This window comes from Frieseomelitta varia, unplaced genomic scaffold (genome assembly GCF_011392965.1).
Source record: "Frieseomelitta varia isolate USP_RPSP 00005682 unplaced genomic scaffold, Fvar_1.2 scaffold_367, whole genome shotgun sequence".
In the NCBI taxonomy this organism is placed as follows: domain Eukaryota; kingdom Metazoa; phylum Arthropoda; class Insecta; order Hymenoptera; family Apidae; genus Frieseomelitta; species Frieseomelitta varia.
The window spans coordinates 44,983-71,655 of NW_025110109.1; the positions used below are offsets into that span (position 1 = coordinate 44,983).

General features: G+C 36.7%; 2 protein-coding genes across 9 annotated transcripts in view; one reads left to right on the forward strand and one right to left on the reverse strand.

Moving 5' to 3' along the window:
- The first annotated feature begins 1,335 nt into the window (after positions 1–1,335).
- On the forward strand, positions 1,336–19,181 carry LOC122530948. Its single transcript, XM_043658385.1, has 15 exons — positions 1,336–2,592; positions 12,454–12,769; positions 13,151–13,480; positions 13,739–13,986; positions 14,120–14,938; positions 15,102–15,284; positions 15,743–15,941; positions 16,353–16,591; positions 16,675–16,802; positions 17,203–17,473; positions 17,563–17,779; positions 17,894–18,019; positions 18,108–18,315; positions 18,702–18,944; positions 19,032–19,181. The coding sequence occupies exons 1-15, from the start codon at positions 2,529–2,531 to the stop codon at positions 19,137–19,139; spliced, it is 3,699 nt and encodes a 1,232-aa protein (XP_043514320.1). The 5' UTR covers positions 1,336–2,528; the 3' UTR covers positions 19,140–19,181.
- Positions 17,676–26,673, reverse strand: part of LOC122530955 (protein N-terminal glutamine amidohydrolase-like) — a 14,044-nt gene continuing 5,046 nt past the window's right edge. For 2 of the 8 annotated variants that reach the window (XM_043658397.1, XM_043658402.1), the window contains 2 exons: positions 26,326–26,596; positions 25,356–25,813 (listed from right to left, as the gene is read on the reverse strand). In XM_043658397.1, the coding sequence (XP_043514332.1) occupies positions 25,659–25,813; positions 26,326–26,596 (426 nt within the window). In that variant the 3' untranslated portion in view covers positions 25,356–25,658. Of the gene's footprint in view, positions 17,798–18,667; positions 19,046–19,118; positions 19,447–20,034; positions 20,412–25,355; positions 25,814–26,325; positions 26,597–26,673 lie in introns of those variants that run through there. The other 6 variants (XR_006307152.1, XR_006307151.1, XM_043658399.1 and 3 more) reach the window with 6 other exon arrangements.

Consider the following 26,673-nt stretch of genomic DNA (forward strand, 5'->3'; position numbering starts at 1 on the left):
AGGTTTTCTTTCACGGCGCGTGAAACGCTAGGAGAAAGGCGAATAATAATTGAACATCACGATGCAAAATTTCAGTGGCGAGTGTGGTGCATTGTGCTCGAAGATCAATGCTGTTCTCGACTGATCGAGACAGCCCTGCGCATTCCAGTCTGGTTTTACCATACCGAGAACGAAGAAAGACGAAGAATAAGAAAATGAAGGGTCGCAGCTGTACAACACCGCGAGGGCATTGCGGGGCACTTCGGAAGAATGATCGAGACGTTGCAGAGGCACTCCTTCACGAGCTTCGTGCGTGCGGCTCGCGGCTCTTCTGTTGCTTTATGATAATTACGTGAAAATATTTCCTCTTGCGTGTACCTGCGAGCTCTTTAACCCTTTCACGCTCCACGTGACCGCTTGGACATTTATTTATTTTATGATTTTAGCATAATATAATACATTATACATGTATTACTACTAATTCAATCATTATATCTTATTTTATAAAATTAAAAAAATTTTTTTAAATAATAATTATATATATATAACAAATTTTATGAATTTCTAATCTTTTTCTTTTAAAATTAATAAATTATAAAATATTTATATATTTGATATTATATATATACATATATAATATTAAAATATTATGTATATAACAGATTTTATAAATTTCTAATCTTTTTCTTTTAAAATTAATAAATTATAAAATTTATCTATTATTAATTAATACTAAAAATAAAAATTTTAATATTATATAAATAAATTTACACTTTATCCCATTATCTTCTCCAGCTTTGGAGAAAAAAAAAAAAACCAACAAAAGATATTTCCAATAAACAATCGAAGGATCTTCAAAGTTCAGTGACTCGAGTTCCTCCTCGTTGAAAAGATCGAATAGCAAATATGACCCGTAAATAGAATAATCAAATATCTAAAACGTCATGGCGCAGGTGGAAACAATTGCTGAGCGCGCGAGGAGGTGCTTCGAGAACGAGAAAGTCGCGCAGGCAAGATTCGCTCGGCTGAAGAGGAGGCTGCAGACGAGGAAGAGGTCGGCGAACGAAAAGGAGAAAGAGGTAAAGGGCGAATGTGTTAAAGACGCGCGAGGTCGCGTAGTCGGGACGAAGATTGGGAAAAGGAATGAGCGGAGTCCCGAAAGGATCGAAAAGGTAGGTCGAGGCAAAAGGCCAGACCCCGTCAAAATGCAAGGAGAGAGAAGGACGAAGAAACGAGTGGAGGAAGGAGGATAGCCGGACCTCGTACGAAAGAAAGAAGAAAGGAGATGGAGAGAGAGAAATTTCGACGAAGAGGGGGGCAGAACAGGAGTCGAGTGGACGGTAGAACCCAGCATGGTGGAAACCAGCCACGAAGACGTGACGTATATACTCTAGAAGAGTGTATAGTGCACCATGGTGTAGCATGGCATAGTTAAAGTGGGAGAAACCGTGTATGACCGTGCTCACAGTGAGCCAGTCCCGTGTGAACGACCGTGAAGCAAACCTCGAACGAAACTCCAACGAAACACGATCGAATCTTGAGGGTTTTCATGTTTCCAGGGCTCCAATTTCCTCGAAGAACTGACTGATCGAACGAGTTACTTACGATCGGTGGAACGAACGATCGCGCGAATCGTCGATAGAAGATTGATCAAAGATTAATGGTAGTTTGAGCAGTGATTGGAAAAAGTTGGATAATCTTGTTGACGAGTGCGGAATTGGCAACATTCTTCCGGACAGGTTTGTGTGATTCGTAGTGTAGGAGAGGTGAGTGCAGTTCTGTGATACTAGCTGGACGATCGTGCAAGGAAAAGAGAGAAAACTTTCATCGTAGAAGATATCCAGTAAAATGGATAAATAAAGTCTCAAATCTGAAACAATCTCGTGCTCCAACGTTCGTCGAAATTTCCTCTTGGAAATCCAGTTTCAAGAGAAACTTCTAATAAGGACACGCCGTGTATCTCTGCACGACATCAGCCCGCATTGCTAGGCGGATGGTGAAACACACTGACACACGATATACGTGTCAGCGTAATAACGAGAAAGTTGAACAGGGAAGAAGGAGGGACTCCTGAGAAAGGAACGTAAAAAAAAAGCAGAGAAAATAGGGTGACGAACTGCGTGTTTGTCGTACTTACTACGCTGGCCGAAAAGCTGGTGCGCGTACAAACACCGGACCTATCCGCGGGCCAAGTAGGTCAACCGGGCGTGCGCGAGAGTGCGAGACCGAATAAAAGAGAGGAAAGGAAAAAAAAGTGATCGGTGGGTAAGGATCGGACGTGGAAAGGAAAGAATGGCGAGACGGGGGCATTAATGTTTCCACGATGCCCGACGTTTTTACTCGGCATAGGCTTGCGAAGCAAAATGGCGGCGATCGGCTGGCACCGTGGCACGTATCGCGACGATAAAGACTGGTCCAGGTACGAGTGATCTTGTGGAGGTCCTTCCGAGTGTCCTTGACCATTAACTTGGCCTTGATCAGGACGAAGAACGCGGCACGACGACACTCCAACGAGCGCGAATACCGACGAACGGGTCCATCGGATCAGGATGATAGCTGGAGGAATCGTGGGGTCGAAGGTCCTGGTGACCTTGTCGGTCCAAATTCTACTAGGTAAGCGGATGTACAGTTGTTTCGAACGCGTTCGAATGTATTTTATGTATGTGTCATGTGTCTTATATATAAAAAAAAATTCTGACATTTGACCAGCCAATATCGTGAAGAGAATTGTCATAATTACATTCAAATCAAACGAAATGGTCAGAATAAATATCGATATCGATGGGACCATCTTTCGACGTTCATTACATGCTTAAGATTGTTATTCATCTTTGAATTTACAATAAATATCTTGTGACTCGGGTTAGTTTCAAATTTTACCAACATAATTGTAAGAATCATTTCCCATTGCGATGTAATTTCGATGAAAATCGAACGTTCAAAAGCAATCGTCTGAACTAAAAGTTACATCGTTAGTTTCTTTTTTCCTCGTTATTATAATTCGTCAGTCTAACAATAAGTTGCACATTTGAAATGAGATTCAGTAAAAATGGAAGGTAACGAACGAGCAAACAGCAAATCGGGCTAAAAGACCGAAGAGAAATTCACAACCCAAGAGAGTATACTACTTAATTAAAATTCTACGTTCGTATCTGCAATTAAAGTTGAATATAAGATTCAGCTTCCCGCGAAACGTGATTTACGATCTGAAGAAATAGGTAATTGGATATTCCAATTAATAAGATAATTCCTCGTTTCCTTTGAGGGAATACATCATCGAGGCAAAACGCAGGTACACGTAATTCCATCGTAAACAGGTAACATTCTTGCGGGAACATCACGGCACACGTGTGTAGACCATAGCAATGGACAATTGACGCTAGGCCATAAAACGATGCAAATATTCGGCGAATTAACGCGTGAACCTGTTTGATGGGCTTTTCAAGCGGCCACGTGCGGTCGAGTTTTAAACCGGTATCTTGACCTCTGTCGAAAATTTCATGACGTTCGAGCGACAAGATCGAAATAGTGAAGTAAAAAGCAAAATTTGGAGACTATTTTAGAAATCAAATATTCTGAATTGTTGCTTTCTTATTGCCATTAAAATATGCTACGACAAATCTAACCGTGAAAATAAATTTTTCATTCTCCTATTTGTTATTGACACTCGCAATTTTAATACTGTTCACGTCCTTAAAAGGTCTAACTAAAATTTTATAAAATTTTGAACTGTACAATATAATTTATATATTACTGTACACGATATTTCGTTAACTTTTTACTATTGGATACGTATCTGAGTAATGAATATTTAATAGAATCTGGAAAAATAAGCTACGAAACTATCCGATTTCTTGGAAAATATCGAGATGATAAATTATCACCTTTCCGAATTTCCAATCATCGCGTATAAATTTATTTAGAAACGTCCGAATTGATAATCGAGAAGTCTCGAGACGCTAATTTCACATCTTAATACGAGATTTCGTTAATTCCTTTCTTTCCCTCTAATTAGAGCCGGGCTTTATTAACGCGAGGCGTTCAACGGAAAAACAGATGGCCCTCGATGCGTGCAAAAACTTCATTAACTCGAACTTTGCATTTTACATATTTATAAGCAGGTTAACTCGTGGCTAGGCCGTTGAACTTTTGATTTTCCTTTTTTCTCCACGATACATTACCACCGCGACTTTAGTTGCAACTTTGCAGTTGCATTTGCAAGATTCTCACAGTGAATTGTTCATACGCCTCGTCGTACTCGATACAAGAAAGTTAAATGGAACCGGATATACATTTCTACATACTTGCACATCCGTATCGTGAAAGAAAGAATATATCGCATGAATATTTTGCACTCATCCGGATAAAACCTGTCCTCGATGATTTGGTACGATTCCAAGATTGGTAATCATATATTCGCTGAAATATATGTATCTTGGTGTACTTGGCGAACATTCTGAGAAAGAAAAGAATTGTCGGAATATTTCGCCGAGGTTTAACTTTGGTGACTCGAATCTTTCGATATTATTTATAAATATAAGAATCTTGACTGAATTATTAATAAATAGAAGAATCTTGACTGAAAAAATTGAGAGTCCTCTACTAACTGAACGTGTCGAAAATAAATAGAAAGTTTAGAAAAATAATGAGTTGTTATCTCGCTCATAGAGATCACTTTCCAACTGGCAGTTTCAGAGTTCGACCATTTCTCTAGGTGCTATTTTGAAACTTAAGTATTCCTAATTGTTGCTCCTTTCTTTCATTCTATTAAAAATAAATAGAAGAATGGAAAATTAATTGTCTTAGTCAATTTCGAAATATCGTATTTACAACATCCTGTTACAATTTCCTGTGAAATCAATTTCAAAGAATTCGTATTTACAACACTGTCCTTTATCCCAAACGCTGAATCCTGTTTTCTAAGCCACTGAACTACTAAATTTCGCTTATATACCATCAATGTACATCGTCACACGCGTCGCTTCAGAAGCGACAAAGGAGAAAGCTGCAAGCATGACGTGCATTTGCGTTCTGGCACGTACCTGTTACTTCGAGATCTCCACGTCCCAGTCTTAACATTACTGCACGAACGCAACGAATGAAATCTATGCTTTCACGCAGTTCATCAATAACACAATGTAAAAACAAAAAAGGTGAAATCTTCGTAAGATCGGAAGTAATAACAGCAGAATAAAAACTCGAGAATGTTGGAAGCCAATGATAAATTCAGATCCTAGCAGTTCATTGACTTGTGCAAATTTTTTAGGAGATTAGGCGTGTGATCTTGTTATCGATGAGATAATTCTGCTGTAATTATTTAGAATTAAACGTATTTTGTTCTTGATGTTTCATCCACGCAACGAGAAGAACGATCGCCTAATCTAACGTCATCGTCAATGCGGATGGACACGAAGGAACGTATCCGGCATAGAGTTTCGTCACTCGACTTTCGCCCGAGCACCTTAGTTGTGAAAGTGTCACGAAATCACGTCGTCGTACGTGGTGGAAAGACAGAAAGTCTGTTGGTTCGTCATATTCGAGATTTCGTCTCCGAAAAGGAAGAACGAGAAGTTTCTGGCAGTATTCGTCACGAGACAACTGCCAACTAACGTCAGAGAGGTCTCTGAATCATGCGAATTCTCAAAACAGTCGAAACTAATTGAGATCGATAAGCTTGCCGCGACACACTCAGCTGATTCTTTCGTGAAAAATTCTTGATTTTATTATTCTACTGTTGGGAAATATATACAGAGTATGCTTGTGGCTACAAGCAGAATAAATATTCGAAACACAATGTACAATTGACGATTCATTCTTGCAATTCAATCATCGAGAAGTCATATTGATCGACTGCTTCGTCTGAAAAGCAGGGAAACGATGCTGCAAATATTTTTTATAAATACTTTCCAGGTATAATGAGATTAATAGTGATTATATGGGATGTACGAAGAATATTCATATTTTTAATAACACCAGAGATAATTATCATTGAAACTAACTCGATACATGCCAAGCTATCGTTAATAAAATTTTATAACCCTTGACTCATATGACAATAAATTTTATAATAAATCGAATTGAATTTGAAGAAGTACAAACTAAAATAATCCTGCAAAATGGTAAAACATGCGTGTAACTATTGTAATTATTGTTAATCGGTAAATTCTTGTGTAAGTGTATTGAAAATCTTCTTTGAGTTAAACACTGGGTCGAAACTACGTGTTCACGATCAAATGGACTATTGGACACCTGTCGAATCTTTCAGCGAAGGTACCAAATGTCGCGTTTACCAGCGAAAAGAATAAATATTGGACTGGAATGGTGTACCGTTAACTCTGCCGTTACCGCCTCGAGAGACGGCGCATAGCTCGGTCTACACTTCCACGGATAAATCCCTTCGACGTTTCTTTCTTTTTCTTCCAAGTCGCGTTAGACGTTGTTTCAAATTGCGTCACGAGGTCAAACGACGAAACAAGGAAATCACGAGTCGACTGGTACCGATCTCGCAAATTATGCACACTATGTCTCTAAAACGTCTCTGAAATCACTGACTAACATTTTTTTTTTTTTTTCCACGACTAAACATCACACCATGATGTCGAAGACTGAAGCCTCGAACTCTTTGCAACGACGTCTTAATACTTACCACAGCATCTTTCCTCGCCATTTTATTGAACTTGGAACTTTAGTTAAAGTTCGATAAAAATTCAAAAAATGTTTCGAGGAAAAATCGTAGAACAAGTGTTGAAAAGAGAGACGTTAATTTTCGAGATCCAATTGGCAGATCCAAAAAATTTTTTATTGATTTTAGAGATTGAAGTTTGAATTTTTTTTTTTTTAACAAAGGTATCTTTGGAAAGAAAGAAAAAAAAAAGAAAAAAGAAAGAAACAAATTTAAAGGCTTTCCAAAGTAAAGGCTTCGTGTTTTAAAATGAGCCGATTTTTGGATTTATGTAAGTTTAAAAATTTTTAAATATCGACAATTTCTCATCTTTCGTTCATCTCTCTAAGTATTTCGCACGGTGTAATAATCAATGCATTATTTCATCCATGAAACTGTTTAGTGTTCCCTCGAGAGAGAAGTAATTCCGGGGAGATGCAAGAGTTTGCAAGAAATTCATGGTAAACATAGCATGCGTTTCACGAGGTAACGAGGTAACATAATTCTGTCTTATGTGCAAAACATTCGTAAAAAATATTACCGGTTCTAGATGCATTCGATTGCCTCGCCAGATATGCGTGTAATGATAATATTTACTAGCCGACAGATTGCGCTAATGGAATCTTACGGACACAGGACCAATCATTTCCTATCTATTAATTTTAACAGATAGGAAAGTTTAGTCCTATAAGTTTCTATACAAAATAATAATAATAATAGGGTTTTATTAATTTTTATTCTTTTATTGATTTTTCCTGGAAAGTTTTTTAAAAGGATGTAATATTTTGCGAGATATTTAAATATTAATAAGCCTTGAAATTCAGGCCATATTTAATATTTATTATACATTTGAGATGGCTATTTACGCGGTATACTAATTTTTCTCTGAATGTATGTTGAGTGTAAATGTCTCGTAACTTGAGCATATATATTTTTAAATTCGTTTTAAATGTTACTGATGTGATCATAAATAAACCACACAGGATAAGTATACTGCGAAAAGATACATATATATATGTGTGTAAAATATTCAAAGTATAACACCTTTATATTTGATAACTCTGATTAATTCTCTACGATGTTCTATTTTCCAAATCGTACTCACGAAAATAAGAGTTTTCACAAAAATCACGGTGTTAAAATTTCAAAATACGAAACTCTTCCACGACACGCACACATATTTCGAAGGCAAGGAAAAAAAAAAAAAAAGAAGAATTGCGGAGAATCCAATTCACAAGAACCACGGTGTCGATGAAATTTCGAAATATGAACTGACGAGTATCTCCCGCGACAGATACTCGATGCAAATATACTCTCGTGAACGCCCACCGAAAACGAGCTCGACTGCTAATGGCGATCTTCTCTCCCGTCACCTCGCCAACGATCGAACGAAAAGTCAAGAAAGAAAGATAGAAACGCCGAAGGTGGAATTAATTAACAAAGTAAAAGTACCACCGCGCTTCGCAAAAGAGTAATTAGCGAGGAGAACGCGCGGCTAATTATTTCGGGCATTGACTTCGAGAGCCGAAGGTGGAGAGGCCTCAGGCTCCCGAAGGATTCAGGACGCGTCGAGTTTCGAGCCTGACCAAGAGAGAGAGAGAGAGAGAGAGAGAGAGAGAGAGAGAGAAACTGCATTCCGTTCGTTGCGACAGAATCAACCATGCAATTCACCTACATTCTCACGGGATCCCTATCCGATGCTCTCACGTTAGCAAGGTTATGGTGTTCGCGAACACCGTTATTCGTTCGCAGCATGCGAGCCGCGTTTGTAATTACTATATACACGTAGGCGTACGCGCGTGTACGATGCCGCGATCCAAATGGGAAAGGAAAGTCTCTCGATATATATTTAGTATTTGGTAAATAGCTCGTCGATCAAATCCACGGGACAAAATGTATGAAAGGGATCAGTCACGCGATCAACTGACAATCTGATCGATAAATTAACGGCTGGTAAACGGACAAATCGTCCAACCGCGCACGACCGATGTCAATGGGAATCACTGTAATTTCAATCGCGAACCTTTTCATCGACTTCGCTGCTCTAGTTGAGTTACGGTAAGTAATTGTCATTTAAAGAGTCGCGATGATTTAATCATTGTCGATTGTTGACTCTGCAAGGGTAGTCTCGTTGGGACCAACTCTTTCCAACTTTTATCAAGGATTGAACAGGTTGTACACAAATGTGTACTTCAATTTTTTTTGAAATTTAACAAAATCCAAGAGAAACACAACTGATACACATATGTACACGTTCATACACTCGAAAGCGTGTTTAGGATTTAGGAGATAATGACTCTTTCTTAAATGAACGTAGATATTTCACTTACGATGTCGAAAAATGCGCAAAGAGATTTGCTTCGTTTCAAAAGAGAAAGGTGGCTTCGAACGTCTAACAAAATGGAAATTCCGCCATAGTACCAGTAGATGTAGACCTACGGCACCAATCTCACAAACCAAGTGATTCACTTCCGCAACGAAAAAACTGTAATCTCGACAGCGACAATGTCGCGTTATCCGAGACAACGGTAATCCGTGTACGAGCACAGAATTTTTCGAAAATAAAAGCAGGACGGTCGAACTGGCACGACTCTAATTGAGATCGCTGCAACTTTTCGAGAGGACTCGACGTGTTTGAGAAACGCGAAGCGTTTCCACGTTAGAGGGTTAGAGCATCGAGAGCATGATGCTCGACGAGTAGAACGAGGCAGCGGCTAGCTTAATTGCGTTTACGAAGCAGGCAGCAAGTTTGAAAATCGTGTCGCTCCGTACAGTTCCTAATGACCAATTAGCGATAGATCGCCTCTATTCGGGCAATTGCGATTCACAGGAAGTGAGAAACGTTATTCACGTGAGGATCTGTTCGCCGATGGTGAAGATACAAGTCTGCCATTTTCGAACGAATGTATTAACCACCGTACAATATCTCTCGGGATTTATTCCGGCGTCATCTGAAAAAATGGAGTTACGGACGAAGAAGCCTCCTTACCCGAACAACAGTTCACTGTTCAGCTGATGAATAATTAATCGTTAAACGACCAATCACGGTCTACGAACGAGCAGATTATGCAAAAGTTATCGTATCGTTCATCACGAGGGAGAAGGAAGAATGCAATTCTGATTGATAAATTGAGACAGTCCTGCGGTCCCTTCTTCGATTCCTAATGCCGACCTTTAATGAAACGAACGAGCCCCGTTAGATCGTTGTGATCTTATTATCCCGTTAACAACAGCCAGCAACTGTCGCGGAGCTGGGGTATTCCTCGAAACAGTCGGTCAAAGACGGTGAAAGGTTTGAAAAGAAGGAAAAAGTCGACAGGAAAACGATACTATAATATGCACACTTTCTACGAGACAAACGATGAATCCGCGTGGCTCGCGGGCTGGTGCTTTCGACAGAGTCGAAAAAGGCATTACAAAGTCTAATAGATTCGCGAAACGGATCAACACATCGACCACCACGCGAATATTATATATAATATTTCTCCTTGGCAGCCAAGATTAGCTCTTTTAGACTTTATTCGACATTATTATGCGAGTCGTTGACATGGTTGAATATTTTTCGATCGATGAAAATCACTTCTCAGTAAAAATAAAAAATTCGTGCTACAAGGCTGCCGACTTCTGTCCATATTTATATTTTTATAAACGTGTCTAAAGCGGTGAAACTTGAAAAGAAATTTGTTTCATTAATTAATAACACGGTAATTCTTTTTGTTATATGTATGTTATTTCAAATTCTTCATTTGAAATTACTTCGAATTTCCTGCAGATATATAAATGTTTGCATTCTAATGATTATCATAATTATCGCGATATTACAGCTGGAATGCGGAATATGTATTCATATTAAAAGCGTAAAAATCTACGGAATATGCAAAAATATGTAAAATACAGCGAATCACTGATTACGGATAGATAGCCTAACGGATAGAGCAAGTCTCTAGTTAACTTCAATCTCGCAGTTGTAGAAATTGTAGCTAAACTGCTCTATCGACAAGAAAAATACGAATTTTTTTTACGACTTCTGTTCTGCAAATATTGATAAAAATGTCTTATCTCATCTGTACAAACACGCGTAGATAAACGTCAAATTGTAAACTTCCTTTTAGCCGCCACTGCGTCCGAAATGAAAGTAACATCCTGAGATTAAATCGTTTAATGGAAAAATCGAAAAAAAAAAAAAAAAAAAAAAAAAAGAAAAATGGGACCGAAAGTTTAATCTTCATTCGTGGATTGCTACACGTTTCATGACGCAATCGAACAGTTTACGTTCCCCGTGGCGTTTATTCGACTTTCCAGTTTTAATATCGCTTTTACTGCTCGTCGTTTCGACGCGGCTACACACGTGTACATACAGAAAACGGTTTTACGGTTTCGGTTAGATACAGTTGCAGCGCGCATTGAAATTCCGTGCTAGACGGGACAGAAACAATGGGAGATTTCTATGCAACAATTCAACGACGCGCGAAGCAATTTAAGTGAAACTACGACTGGTAGCTGCTGTCAGGTAGAGATCATCGTGATTCGATAGTGACGATCGGCGTTCTGAATTTATCGTACAGAAACCTGGAACAGTGACCAAGATTATCGGAGGCTTCAGAAGCTATTGTATACAGAAGAACGACTGACAAGGAAAATTCAAACAAAAATTGAAAACTTCGACAAATGACTGAAGAATGCTGTCATAATGGTAAAAACAACCTCTCTAAAGAAAGAATTAGAGAAGAAAGTTCTATGGGAATAAAAAACACCCTTCCAAACAAAGAATTTGATTTTTCATATCCTCTCTGATAAAGATTAGTAATGGAGTTAAATTGAATTAAATTAAAAGTTCTAAAATTAAGCAATGTAGAATCTAAGATACTATCTTACGAGGTGATTCTCACCAAAAATGTACGAACCAATTTGACGACGTCGACCTTTTTCACCCCTTGTATGTCGTGTATAAAAGACGGAAGAGTGTGAGACGAGCCAACTGGCCAGAGGAACGAACGAAGAACGAGGAAAGAGACAGTGGTAATTTCATACGCGTCACGTCCACGGTTGGTCAAACCACTCGATACACCAGCCTCGAGAATGTCAACCGTTCGAGTACCGTTTTCCTTGCCGATCGGCCGTGGATCTTCTCGATTTTTTGCCACCGTCGATCGCGACCCTTCCACGACTATCGACAACGCGACGTTTCTTGCGATTACCAAGGTGATTTAAGTGAATGGCTGATTGATCGTACGTCGATGGAAACGCAGGCTTACGCGGTACGTTTCCGATCGATCATTGCTTTTGAAAACATGTTCCAGAGCCAGAGCCATGTTCTTAATCCTCCGTAAGCAACCTAGGTCGTTTCACGTCCCATCCGTGAAATTTTATTCGCGAAATTTCTTCCTGCCTCGAGCATTTCTAGAAGAAAATAAAAATCGATTTCTTTCACGACTATATCCACGATGACGAACACTAATATTTTTACCATTTTATTTAACTTAACGAAGATGAAACTTTGATCTTTAGTAACATGTAATCGTGAACTGTGAAAATTTTGAAAAAAGCCCTTTGAGAGGCGTTTGAAGTTTTACAATATTCTAGAGCAGAGCACAATGAAAGATCGTTTCGATCGAGTACCGTTCCCTGGCAAAATTATTTTATCTCCGGTGAAATGATGCCATTCTCACGCAACAGAGGAAATTCTCATCATCGCGATGCAATTATCTATTTTATTCCAGGACAATCGCATTTCGCTCGTGAAAAAAAAAAAGAATGAAACGTAAGATTGCTCGCGTCTCGCCGATTATAAACTGTTGTCTAATTGTTGACAGGTGTCACGGCTATCCAAAACGATCCAACGTCATCACGCTCCTCGCAAGAAGACGTAATCCTCAGTGCCAGCGCGTACACGGGACCGGAAAGAACCTCTAGCGTGTTTCACCGTGATGAATCACCGACTTTTCAGAAAACAATTCCGGCCTTTCAACTGGAAAGCTCGAAAAGTGTCGATAATTACGACAAAGAGGATGTACGGTTCGAGACGAGGAACACCAGGCACGAGGAATCCATTGATGAATTAACTTCGTCGAAACACGTGGACCACATCGATGGAAACAACATCGAAGTTAGACCCGGTGAATATTACCAGTAAGTCAATTGAAATTTCAATGTAAATTGAGAAAATTTTGGTACCGTAGGATTAACCGATGAATTCTACAACTATTTTTTCATAAAAAAAAAAAAAAAAAAAAAATATGTGGCTTATAATACTCAAGTCATATTTAAATCACATTTTAGCGGATAGATTTAGCTTAGGACTGAATTCCTAAATTGTTACCGTCTTAGTATAATATCAATGTTTAATAAAAAGGAAATCTAATAAAATTTGCCTCTAATTACATTAAAAAAAAACCCCTGAGACGACCATAGAACAGAATAAATAAATTACAGAAATTCTATTACATACTGTTTAAAGATTGATATACCTTTACGTTTCCTGTAAATCATTGATATTAAAATGATCAACAGCATATCACCAACGACCAGTGAATCCATGTCGGGGGAAGGACTAGGGGCTCCGCAGGAAGCAAAACTCTTGTCGGAGCCCCATCAAATGAGTGGAGTGTCAAACCAACAGGCACAGTACTTGCAGGCAATAGATCAACAAAGACGAGCTCGCCAAGAGATTCCGAGGATCTATAGCGATCACGCTCCACCACCGATACTGCAGACCGCCTCTCATCGACAAGCAAATCCTGACATACAGGATATTATCACGGGAATAGTGAAATTGTTGAACGGGAACGTGAACGTTGCCGCCAACACGGTGAGACCTCTGAGGCCGATTCAAGCCACCAGGTACAGCGATACGTGAATTCTACAGAATTATTAGATTGCGGATATTTGTGCAAATTTGTATCTTTATGAATATCCAAACATGCCAGTTATTCTTGCAAAAGAACGAGGAGATCAGGAAATAATTTTATTAAATTCTACGATACATTTTGTCGTTCAATCTTTCTTTTAAGGAATAATTGTTTAACTTCTAAAACTTAGTTAACAAATTATACTTTAGTCTAATGTTTGTGTATTAATATCTAATTATGTTTCTTTTAGGATTAATAACAGAGGACCACCAAGAATCTCCGATGTTCCACCACTACCGCCTGATTTCGACACGCCTGGGATGAACCCACCCCCGCCACCTGATCATCCCTATCCTTTCGAGAAACCACCAGCACCTGATAAACCACTGATTAACCAACTACCACCTGAAAGACCGATTAGACCTTTTATCAGCGGAGTTCCATTGCCAGAGCAGATTGTCCCTCAAGGAAATCGCCCATGGACTTGGAATCGTCCTGGTAATATTACTAGATATTCTTCTTTTTTTTTGGCCTATATGGTCTTTGATGTTACTCTTAGTAGAGTAATATTGTTATAAAATAATAACAATATCATTTTACCATTTTATTTTATTAACAATCTCATAATCAGGTGGAAACAGGCGACCAATTCCTCCCTACAAGCTACCATCGTCGAACTCCACTTTCAATCGAGAGAAAGAACAAAACAAGAACTCTGAATTTCCATCGCTGGAGGAATCCTCCACGAAAAAGGAAGAAACAGATCAGAGTGAGGCTACCACTACGAACGCCATAGAGAACGCAACTAAACATCACGAAGAGAACAACAATCAAATAGTTAAAACAGACTCGAAGATCACGGAGAAACCATTCGCTCAGAACTCAACGAAAAGTCCCGACTCCACTAACAGTAAGAAAGAGAACAAGCATCAAGCTCCGTCCAAAGTAAACGTGACTCAATCTAGCGACGTGCACAAAACGGATTTCACCAAGCACGACAGTTCTCCAAAGCCTGTGATTCCACTAGAGGTTCCAATCAAACCTACTAAAGCCTCCAAGATCAACGACTCTCAAAGTTCCAGTTCCAGTACGAACAGCGAAAAATCGAACAGTAAGCCGAATATTCCCAAGACGTCAACGAAATCTTATTCCACGTCAACGTTGAACATCGAGACCAGCTCGTCGGTTCATATAATCGAGCCAACGTCTAGCAAACCTGTCGTCCAATCAACTCCAGCAGCCACGAATATCAATGCTAATTTAAGTAACGTCACGGGTGCATCAAGCACGATAACTCTTGAACCTAGCAAAACAATAGAATCGGAAGGTACAGCCGCATCGAGTGTTCCAACGCCAACTGAGAGTTTACCTTCGATTTTCACCAAGACCTCGTCGACCACCGAGAAAAGCATCGTCCATCCTACCATGAACACGTTCTCGAAGAATTCAGGTACGACATTCGCTCGGTTGCGCGTCCCGTACAAATTTTTTCATTCGATAAGACAATACTGCATTCAGTCTATAATGAATTCCTCGCACGGATGCAACGAACAACTATGCTCGATTAATTTCCTTTGTCGAGTGCCGGCATGCTCAATTAACTTCCTTTGTAGTGCCTACGGATCGCTACGCTTACCGACCCAGGCCTGGGATCGTCCTCGACGATACTTTGGATTACACGGGAAGCCAAGGACTGGCTACTCAACGGCCTTACGCGCCACCAAGACATCCACCTCTCGGTGATATTTTTGATGTCACGGTCTCGGCTATTCAAGGCCCGGGTGGTGCAAGTTCCGGTAAACACTGATACAATGCTCAAAAATATGGCAGACACTATTGTCATTTATCACATCTACTTAAATCTTTGATAAATTCGAGTGAATTTTATCTATTCCGGTTTAGAGGAGTTATACTTTTCCAGTAAATTATTAAGTATCTAATGGTAATCTCTCGTGTCTTCTTCTCAATTTTTATGTGCATTGTATAATTATGTTTCTTCTCTTAAAATAATACTGTTAATTCTATAAATTTCCTCAAAATACTCTCATATTGTAACAGAGCAATCTGTACAATTTATAATTCATTTAATTCTATGACATTAGACGAATAAACATTTATTTAAATATTTGAACACTACTAGAGTATTCATAAAAGAATTTACCAATATAAGAGTAGATGACACAAAAATGACAAGTGTCCACACGCTTTTGACCTTTGTCGATAATTATAATTCCTATCCACCTTTAACCATCAGGAGAAGGTGTTCGAGTACCAGTAAACGGAGGAAACGTAGACGTGATCCTCACTTCCGCGGTGGAAGGCCAAGGATTCGTTAGTATTGACGGGAAAAGAACGTATATGAATCTATTTGAGAATTCTGATAGAACTTCGACGCACGTGCAACAGCAACCTCAACCAACTAGGACTCAACCACCCGCCATTGTTGGCACAGGGTTAGTATTTTTACAAATTTTTATATGAATTTCAAATTGAAAAATTATTGACTATAAAATTGATTCTACTTTCAGATCTTCAAAATTATCTAAGTAAATTCTACATTCAGATCTCTGAAAGTATCTAATAATAATAAGTAAAATTCTACTTTCAGATTTCTGAATTCTATCGTTTAACTTCCAAGTTCAAATATTTAATTTTCAATCTCTTAAGGGCCAGGACCAGTCTATTTGTTGCAATATTTCTCAATCACTTTACATTATCAAAGTCCGTTATATCTATAAAAAAAAATTTCAAAAATTCGCTTTTTTCACTAAAGAAACCATCATAAATTATCGTTTGGTCCTCAATAGATCAAGTAGAGATTTTCGAATAAAAGCCTTAAATTTGATTTTAATTTTCTCTCACAGGTTTGCAGTCGCACAGCCAGATCCACCAACAGCAACTCCACGACCAAATGGGTCTATTCGAAGGCCAACGTTTCACAGAAGACCGACTCAACCTCCAGTTAGAATTGACACTTGTATCGTAGGCGACACGAGCACTTGTGACATCAGTCAGCACGAGGCTTGCGCCACTGTTCAAGGAGTATCCGCATGTCACTGTAAACCAGGATATGCGAGATTGCAACATTCCTTGCCATGCAAAAGTTCGTAAACGTTTTGAAGGCCTACCTTCTTCGCGAATTTTCATTGGACGTTAATCTAAACTACCAACTTTTGTTGTTTGTAGAAATAATAAGCATCGTGGTATCGATTAGAGTAGATAAGATCTATGACAGGAAAGTTGTCTGGGATCGAGGATTCACCGACAGGGATTCTGAGCCTTATCAAACGTTAGCCTACGAAGCAAATCGAGCTGTGAGTTTAGTATTGAAAAATATTAACCCCTTGACAGTCTAACAAAATGGAAAATATTCTAAAAAAGTAGAATTCACTAAGAAAAACTCTTGGCAAGTATCTCTACTTTCATCACTTTTATGTTTTTACGTTCTTAAATCCACAGTTCACTTACAGTGACAAAAATCTAAATAGTTCATTTGAAAATCCAACAAAATGTTTTCATATTATATTATAAAATTTCAAAGTGATCCAGAACTGAACAAAAATGATCGGACAGGAAATAACTTCCAAAGTTTCTCAAAAATAAATGATAAATCTAATTTTGAATCATGTTTCTTCCCTGTATTATATTTAATAATCCTCTCTTGGGATTACACTGTCAAGGAGTAAACGATGAATTTTTTCCTGTTACCTATAGATCGAATCTGCTATGTCGATGACACCGTTTTCGGACGAGTATATGGGTTCGTTCATAAATGGAGTATATCAGGGGGATGTGAGCCAAGGGCAAGGGGGTGTCTTTGTGAATGCAACCTTGAAACTCACTTACGAACCAAGAACAATTAGATCAAGCCTAGCAGGGGAGCTGCAGAGACATCTGCTCGGTGTTATTCACAGAAGGAGCAACAATATAGGGAACAGCGCTCTTTACGTCGATAGTCCACCTGGATCTATATCAAATTTGCAAGGTGAACGTAAAAAAAATAAAACAAAAGAGTATGACTAATCGTAAATTTAGAAGCAATAAAAATCAATCGATACCTTGTCATTTCTATAGACTTAGACGAGTGTGCATCGTCGGAACTGAACGACTGTCACTCCTTGGCCGTTTGCACGAATAACTGGGGTGGATTTACTTGCACTTGCAATCCTGGTTTGAAAGATCCTCATAAGGACGATGCTAATGAATCTGGCAGAACTTGTATTTCGTGTCCTTCGACTTACTGCAACAATCGGGGGTCGTGCTCTTACCAGGGCGACCACATGCAGTGCACGTGAGTAAATGAAATCATCTAACAACAGAAAAAAAGAGAGGGAAAAAAGAAATAATGGTGGCTATTAATTTTTAAATTAAAATAACCTTAAATCGATTGAATCAATTTTTCAAGGTGCACGGGTAATTATTATGGTGCTCAATGTGAAGTCGATGGAGAGGTATTAGGGGTAGCGATAGGAGCGTCCGTAGCAGCTTTAATAATTATAGTTTTGACTTTAATTTGCCTGATTATGTGGAGGTAAATATATATTTTTATATAGAATTTATACAATATATACTTTATATATTTTATAGAATGAAGGATAACGAATTTTTCTCTCTTGTAGTCGAAGATGGTCGCGTGAACAAAAATCGGTCGGCTCTCCGGTGTACGGTTACATTCAGGGTGGCATTCCAGGTACCCTTCCAGGAACTTTGGCAAGGGTGGGTTCTGTAGGTACTCTTGCTTCCGTGAAACAAGGGCCACCGACTAATTTGCCACCGTATATGTGGGCACACTTTGGCGACCACATGGCTACCGCCAATGTATACGCTGTGAGTAATAAAAGTAACGGCCAACGTTCCTTTAACTAATAACAAAAGCTTGTAAGAAAAATATAGGTATTGTTGATATTTCATTAAAAAGCCTCGTGACAAATGAACGGATCTCTCTTTGTGGTAAATTAGAAGAAAATTACCTAAAAGAAATGAAAGAAAATTAGACAATAGTTGATAATTACGAAATCAATTTAAAAATACTAAATACAATAACTGAAGAAAACTTTCCTCGCTTAAAAAAACATTTACCTCCTAAATTAAATAATGCGATTCTGTTAGAAATTGAACAATACTACTTGCCAAATAGTAATAATTAGGAACGAGGGGATAAGAAAAAATGAACGGCAAATGATATTTTAATTAATATTTTTATTGAACGCCAGACGGAACCTATGGGTCCAACTCGACCAAGTTCCGCCGTATTCGGGTATCCACCCTTGAATATTCATGGAACACTGCCGCCAGTGCCACTGCCTCGACTTCAAGCACCGACGAGACCTCGACAAAGACATCAGCCAGATCCAGACAGCTCGGATTCCGAGCCGCAAGATAAGGACAGGGCTGATCTAATTCCGCAGAATAGCGGCTTTCACGTTCCCAGGCCGAGGTCCAGGTCATCCTTGGCAGTGAGTATTCCTCCTTCTTTCCAATACGTGATTGGAACGCTCTGATACTTGCCAACACTCCGACGACACGACGCCTCTCTATTTCAGAATCAAAGCGGAATCTACAACGACGTGGAATACGATCAAGGTGATGTTCACCATTTATCGAAAAACAATATTCCGATGTCTACTTACAGGCCGTACTATCGAACGTGAAATCCAGGGGAAACCTAGTTATATATTGATGAGAACACTTGTTCTGTGAAAAGAAAAGAGAAAAAAAGAGAAAGAAAAAAAGGAGGAAAAAAATTTATTTAGAGATATTTTAGCAGAAGTTCTAACTTGCGTAATTTGTTGAAATAAAAGGAAAGGAATTCATCGTTGGGAAACGAGAACAGAGGACAATGAAAAATTAATGCACCTACTTATGTTCGATGTAAGTCAGTATCAGCATTACTTAACTTCTAGTTACATGTCTGTTATTCTATGAATATTTATTGTTCTAGTATTACTTTGCAAAAGTCTAGAAAAAGAAAATATTCAGGTTGTTTTTTTTTTTTTGTTAAGAATCTAAGAAAAGAAAGGAGAAGATGCATAATGATTAGTATTACATTAAAAGAATTGCTCGTTGCTATTTCACTTAGTACTCGTATCACCGTTAGTTATTTATTACGATACAAAGATGATTAGTGATGAGAAGTACGATGCAATCTGATACCCAGAAGATCTTTAATTTTGTTAATTCTCAAATAGTATCATTGGGTTATAGGCTTATGTTAGATAAAATTTGGAGTATTATATTTATAGAGAGATTGGCAATAAAATTCTACGGTTAATTAATTCAATTCTATCGTTATGACCTTGTAACCCAACGATACGAATTAAGAATTAAACAAATATAAATGTTATTTTTTTACTGCCTGTCATATTGCCACGTTCTAAAAAAAGTACATATTACCTAAATTGCAATATCCCAGACGTAAACTGATAGAAATTGCATTGTAAACTCTAAGACCTCCTTACAAAAACCGTAAGTGCAGTATACTAAATGAATGTAACTCGACAATGCGTTCACTGCGTTGCGGGGTGTTAAATACCATAATTCAATATGTAACTTTTGTAATTATACATTATATATTTTTTGCAAACTGAATACAGTATACATTTGAAAATTTGCGCGTCATTTCTTTTGTTTTCACTTCCCAATGCTTACTGTATGACTCTTCGCCAGAATGATCTAATAAAACGCCGGGGATACATTATGCGCATACTCTGAGCAAAATCTTTATTATAGACAATTTCAATAAAACACCGAATATCATGTTGAAACGTGTGAAACAGAGAGTATGGAAAAATCGTGCTAAAAACTGTTCACCGTTCGATCGGGAATTCGACAGAAAAGAAAAGGAGCGAAATTAATTGGAGGATTGAGCTTCGATTACCATATTTTGGAAGTATTTTCGTTCGGTCGTTTCACTATGCCGCGCCCTCACCTGAGAAAGAGGAGAGAAAAAGAGGATCTTGGTAATGATTCATAAAAATCGTGACAGCACACATTGAGAGAAGTTCAAAGAGACAAAACGGAGTGCATCCATTTATTAAAAACTGTTTTATGTGGATCTGAAAGGGCGAAATTCAATAGATAGACTTTTCCATTTTTATCCCATTTATAATTCTCGGTGAACATGCGAGTAAAGATTTGTGATTTGTTTCATTTCTTGTTTTTTTTTCCACAGAGTTGTACAGTGTTATATGTATTATCGTAAAATGACAATGGTAAGAGAATATGTCAAACGTCGATAAACTGCGTAATTCAACATTTCGAAACTCTCTTTCATCGGTGTATCGAAATAGATATGATTCAATTAAAAATATCAATATAATAAATATGAAATATTAATAAATATATATATGTATATGTGAACAATATGTATATATACAATAATTATCACTGTCATGACAATATAATAATTTCTTCTGATATAGCGATATCTTGAATGATAAAGATTAGGTCTTTTTACCATTTTTCTTTCTCTTTTTTTTTCTTTTTTTTTTTTGCATTTTGGTAATCGAAGATATTACATGCTAAAAAAATCGGTCCCGGGTTTCTCGCATACGATACGATGTATAGAAGCGACAAGACTTTTTCCGCGTCATCGCACTTTGACGTCAGCACCAGCGTTGGGTATTCATATTCGAATAAAATTTCAATTAATGTTGCTCCAATTGTTCATTTCATCTTTACTCTGATAAAGATAATTTACATTATTCATGTTACCATACATGTATAATTTTATTTCAGTCTCGTTCAGGCTACGCATAATAATTTATAAATTCTGAAATGTTTGTTATAGTTTATTAATGTATACTTCGGAATATAAATGAATTGTTATTTATATATTTGGAATATATATTACATATTACATAAACAATAATGATATACATAATTTATATTCCCAAGAATATATTAATAAACGCAAGTACATGTATCTTATGAAATTTATATATATTTAATACTTCGCCTTTTACATACATGTAAAATTAATTGAGAAATATCAATTCTGTTTAAAAACATCGAATAATAAATGATACGATAACGAATTATTTTTCTTTATTAATTATTCACGAACAACATTAATTATCTAATTATCTTCTTGTTTTTTATTTTAAATAATTTTTACCCAACACTGATTAGAACGATACACATCCAATTGTCTCACAAGTCGCAGATCACGCCTGTTTACAAATACGTATGCAAATACAGTAACATGATATAAAGTGAATTAGAGAGAAAACACATGTCCGATGATAAAAGACAAAGAGATCTAGTGAAAGATGCTGGAAGGCAAAGAGTGGACGAACTTTTTAAACTATAAACGTGACTGTCGGTTCTTCGCCGGAATTTTCAACAACGGCGTTCCATCGACACGAGAAACCGACAACCCGTTTGCATTCACTTGTCGATTAAATTTTCTATCGCATCATATCACGCTCACAGCGAAAAAGAAACGACAGATTTGCTAGAACGTCTTAACTAAGTAAAAGAGCCTTGATGCAAAAGTAGAGTTATTCTCGACGAGATCGTAGCAATTTTTACATGCCAATAGAAATTTACATTCTCGAAGTTTTCGTAGAGGAAGATAGGAGTGTTTTCATTGAGACTGATGGACAGGGAAGTGGAGAAGAAATCTATCGCGAAGATAGAATAAGATTCCAATTCCGGAAGGATCGGAGAGTGTCCGAGATTTTTCGTTGTCAAAATTTCATTTCGAAGGGTCTCGAGGGACGTTCGTTGATTCGAAAAACAACATTTCGATGTCAGACGACAAAATTGGTCACGTGGAACACGTTTCCACTCGATTTTCAAAGAAAATTTGTCATTCGACAAGCAAACACACAACCACTAAGAATCAACTTTTAGACTATAGTATTAGCGTAGGTATTCAAAAGTAGAAAGTGTAAAGTATCACAAGAACAGTAACTATCATAATTTTACATTATTCGCAAAGATTACACATTCTCGCCCTTACTATTTCGGTTGCACAACGACCGTAAAGCGCATATTGTACGCTTTCTTTTTATGCAACTGCGCTAGTAGTAAAAGCGCTGGTAAAATACGTTGTCAAACGGATTTTTTTTTTCCTCGGATTTTTGTCCGTAAATACATCAGTCTTTGACACAATAATTGCAACAGTAACACCACCATGGAGCAAAGACGCGGTTAAGATTTCACGTAATGAAGACGAGAACAATCATCGCCGATTACTACTCTGGGTCGGAATCCAGAAAACTTGGAATACGGTCGATAGTTAACATGTAGCAGACAATGAGAGAGAGAAAGAGAGAAAGAGAGAGAGACGGGATTATTGGCAAGGCTTTGTAAAAAAAGCTTTTAAAAAGAGGGGACAAATATGACAGCATAGTGTAGAAATAGAGAGGGATGAAATAGAGATTATTGGCGAAAGCACACGTCCTTGCAAAAATCATTTTTTATCACGATGTTGCTACCTATGTTCAATCGAGTTCTTTTCATTTCCACACATAAGTAGAACCACCGCTATATAAAAAAATCGGTTTGCCTAAAGACGTGAGATTTCCTTGTAAACTTTCATTTTCTCAATAAAATGGAGAAATGTTTAGACACTATAGGAGCCGAGGGACAACGAGAGGACCCAGGAAAGATTGAACGATGTGCCCTTCGTTCTTTTTTATTCCTCGTTATTATCGCTCCTATTGATTGAGTATCGAGGCTTCGATTTTATAATATATTATCTTTGGAATCAAAGCACTCGATAATAATAATAGGAAAGACCCATATCAAATCGCATACCAAGGCAAAACCGTACACATGTTGCTATGAATGATGTAAAAAATCCGACATGCAAATACAGTTATTAAGAATCAGTTTTTAAATATTATATAGAAAATATGAATATCACAAGAATTATAATAATAATTATTGTGGAGTTTCAGTAGTTGGTGTTAATATTATTTCTTTTGATATTATTATATTGAGTCGGCAAATAAACATAGTTATTTTTAAATACTATCAATAAGGTATAAAATATTGGTAAAGTAAGGTATACAAGATTCATAATATAGATGATTATGGAATTTTTAATAATTTACATGGAAAAATACTTAGTTATAAAGAAACACATAGTTAATAAGAACCATTTTCTATTAGCATTAATATATGCTAGCATAACATAGATGATTACGGAATTTTTAATAATTTACCTGGAAAAATACTTAATTATAAATAAACACATAGTTAGTAAGAATCATTTTTTATTAGCATTAATATATATATAGATATCCCAAATGGAAAATGTAAATTATCACAGGAATTATATGGATTGTTATGGAGTTTCGGTAATTTGAATTAATATTATTTCTTTATATTGCACTATATGATTCGGTAAAAAAGCAGAAAATTAATAAGAATCTATTTTTAAATATTATCACTAATTGTAAGGTATAAAGTATCACAAAAATCATAATATAGATGGAATTTTTAATAATTTACCTGAAAAAATACTTAATCACAAATAAACACATAGTTAGTAGGAATTATTTTTTATTAGGATTAATATATAAGTATTCCAAATGGAAAGTGTAAATTATCACGAGAATTACAACATGGAATGTTATAAAGAGGTTTAGCAATTGATAGATAATTTATATAGGGAAATATATTAATATTATCAATTTATATCATATTGTAATTCGGCAAGCAAACACAAGATAATTAATTAATTTTAACGTAGCTATCCAAAGGAGAATGTGTAAATTATACACATAGGGACTCCAAATCTTACTAAAATTGATAGATAACCAATTTCACATTTAATTGCAAGTAAAAATTGATGTGCATACTTTTTAGAGCACATTCATATAAGATAAAAGCAATACACACATTCAATTGAAAAAAATCTCCGAATATTGGACATTTAACATGTCTGTTTGTACATTTTAAACGAGAATGCATCGTAAGTAAGTTAAATCTTCAAGGATAGTTTATTATTTAATAAAATAATGACCCAAGGCATACGATGAAGAAGGTTAAAAATTAATCAAACAAGTTTATACGCCCACGCAATCTCAAAATATAAAATACAGTGAACATTTATAAAACAAGATAAAAAAAGACTAGAAAAATACATCATTAAAAATAACGTTTGAGATCTGAGTAACATTAATGGATTAATCAATTCACTACAACAAAATATAAAATCAATTGAGAAACTCTGAATAATTTACCTTTTTATTTCATTCTTGTTGTATTATCTTTTCCTTTTAATATAATTATTAAGAAACAAAATCAATAAAATAATTATCAGTCTCTTTTAAAACCACATAATGATATATAAATTTACTAATGCGGAGATCCTTTTGAATATTTAAATATATTATTATATCTGAAGTAATTGCTCATGAATTAATGTTTTAATTTGTTCTAAAAATTTCAAAAATACAATTGTTGGGAATAAAATTAAATAACTGGGAAAATACCTTTTAGGTATATCGAATGGCTGAAAGTAAAATATAGTACAAGTAGTTTGCCCTAAGATTAAATATAGTACATTGCACAGATTATGATACATGATTCTTAATATTTTCAATATTTAATCATTATATTATATAGCATGTACGGTTTTGTCCTGAAAATTGTAAAAAGAGATTATATTATGTCAATATTAATTTCTCATGAAGAAATAATCCTTCCCAACATTTTGATAATGTTAATCGTTTCAAGTACACGATTCATTTCGTAAATTAAAAATTGTATACCTAAAATCTTAAGTATACGATTTCGCACGGGTTTCCCATAGTAGCACTTAACCAACGGCAATCAAAGAGATTCTGTGCGTCAGACGTAATATCTTATATTTAAATTCGATCAAAGGCAAGAGTAAAAAAGGCGTGAGGCACATTTAAACAGGGACAGTGTATTAAAACAGTATACACAGCGGAGTTAAGAATGTCGATAGAAATGAAACGATCGGTTCCAATCTATGTATTATCATTTTCACAGAGATATGACTGGCGATTCGGAATAATGAACAATGCTTAGATAAAACGTCATTATCAAATGTTAACCGAATAATTTCAGTTCACAAAAGGTACATGCACTTAACCAATTCCCTTAGGCCATACAATTCATTTTGTCGACAAATTGGAAAATCGAAGCAAACAATCGTTATCCTTTGCGGAACTTACTTAGCGGTTTATTTAAGTCGGTGTCGGTTGCGGATGAGGTGTACGAGGTGCCGTTGGGATCGCGTTCGGCCTATGAAATCGGTCGAATAATTGGTCTAAGGTCAACACAACCCCGAACCCGGTCCCCGGATCCATATTAATAAAGGAATCCAAGTTATCCTTGCACGCTGGAATGTTTGCAAAGAAAATACAAATACGTGTATATAATAAGAGAAATGTCCTTTAGGTTGCGTACTCCTTAACATTTCAATGCCGATTAAAAAAATGATCCTAACCATTCTTAAAAATTGTCTTTCTTTTCTATCGTGTTTCTAAGATTTCAATAATAATTATGAATTTGATAATTAAATACTGTTTCATCTCATAAAGATTTCACGGAAAGATCCCATATCTTTAGAAAGAATTCAGGACAATTTTGGATCAAATAACTATAAGAAGGAATCTAAATTCTCATTGAAAAAAAGAGCGAAGAATTTTAATTATTAATAATTATTTCAGTAATGAAAATTGAATTATAGTTGTACAATTAAAAAATGAACACGTGATTAAGAATTAAAGAGCCAATATATTCCAAAAGACAACTTTCCTTATTCAATAATTCTACACATTTCTTAAATAAAAACCAACGATGATCGACACTATCGGCACTAAAAAGATTAATCATATTTAATGAACATACTTGATGTCGAAATTGGCGGATAATCCGGCGGTGTCTTGATCCATGTTCCATCCTCGCGTTTCATGTGATGTCGATCGGAGGCGAACTCCCGCAGGTATACACTGGCTGGCACCACTCTGAATCTTCTATGATGTTCTGGTTGCAGAACCTCGTCCGATCTAAACGTTTCCATCGCGTATTTCCAGAAATGCGTGGGAAATGGCAACGCGCTATCTAAATCGTAAACGACCGCTCTATCGTCGGGCGCGTAGATAAGGATTACGTGGAAGTCCTATGAATATAAATAGACAGGTTTCTTTCTTTCTTCCTAGGGCCAGTTTTGTTATAGCTTACAAGAAACTTAAAAAA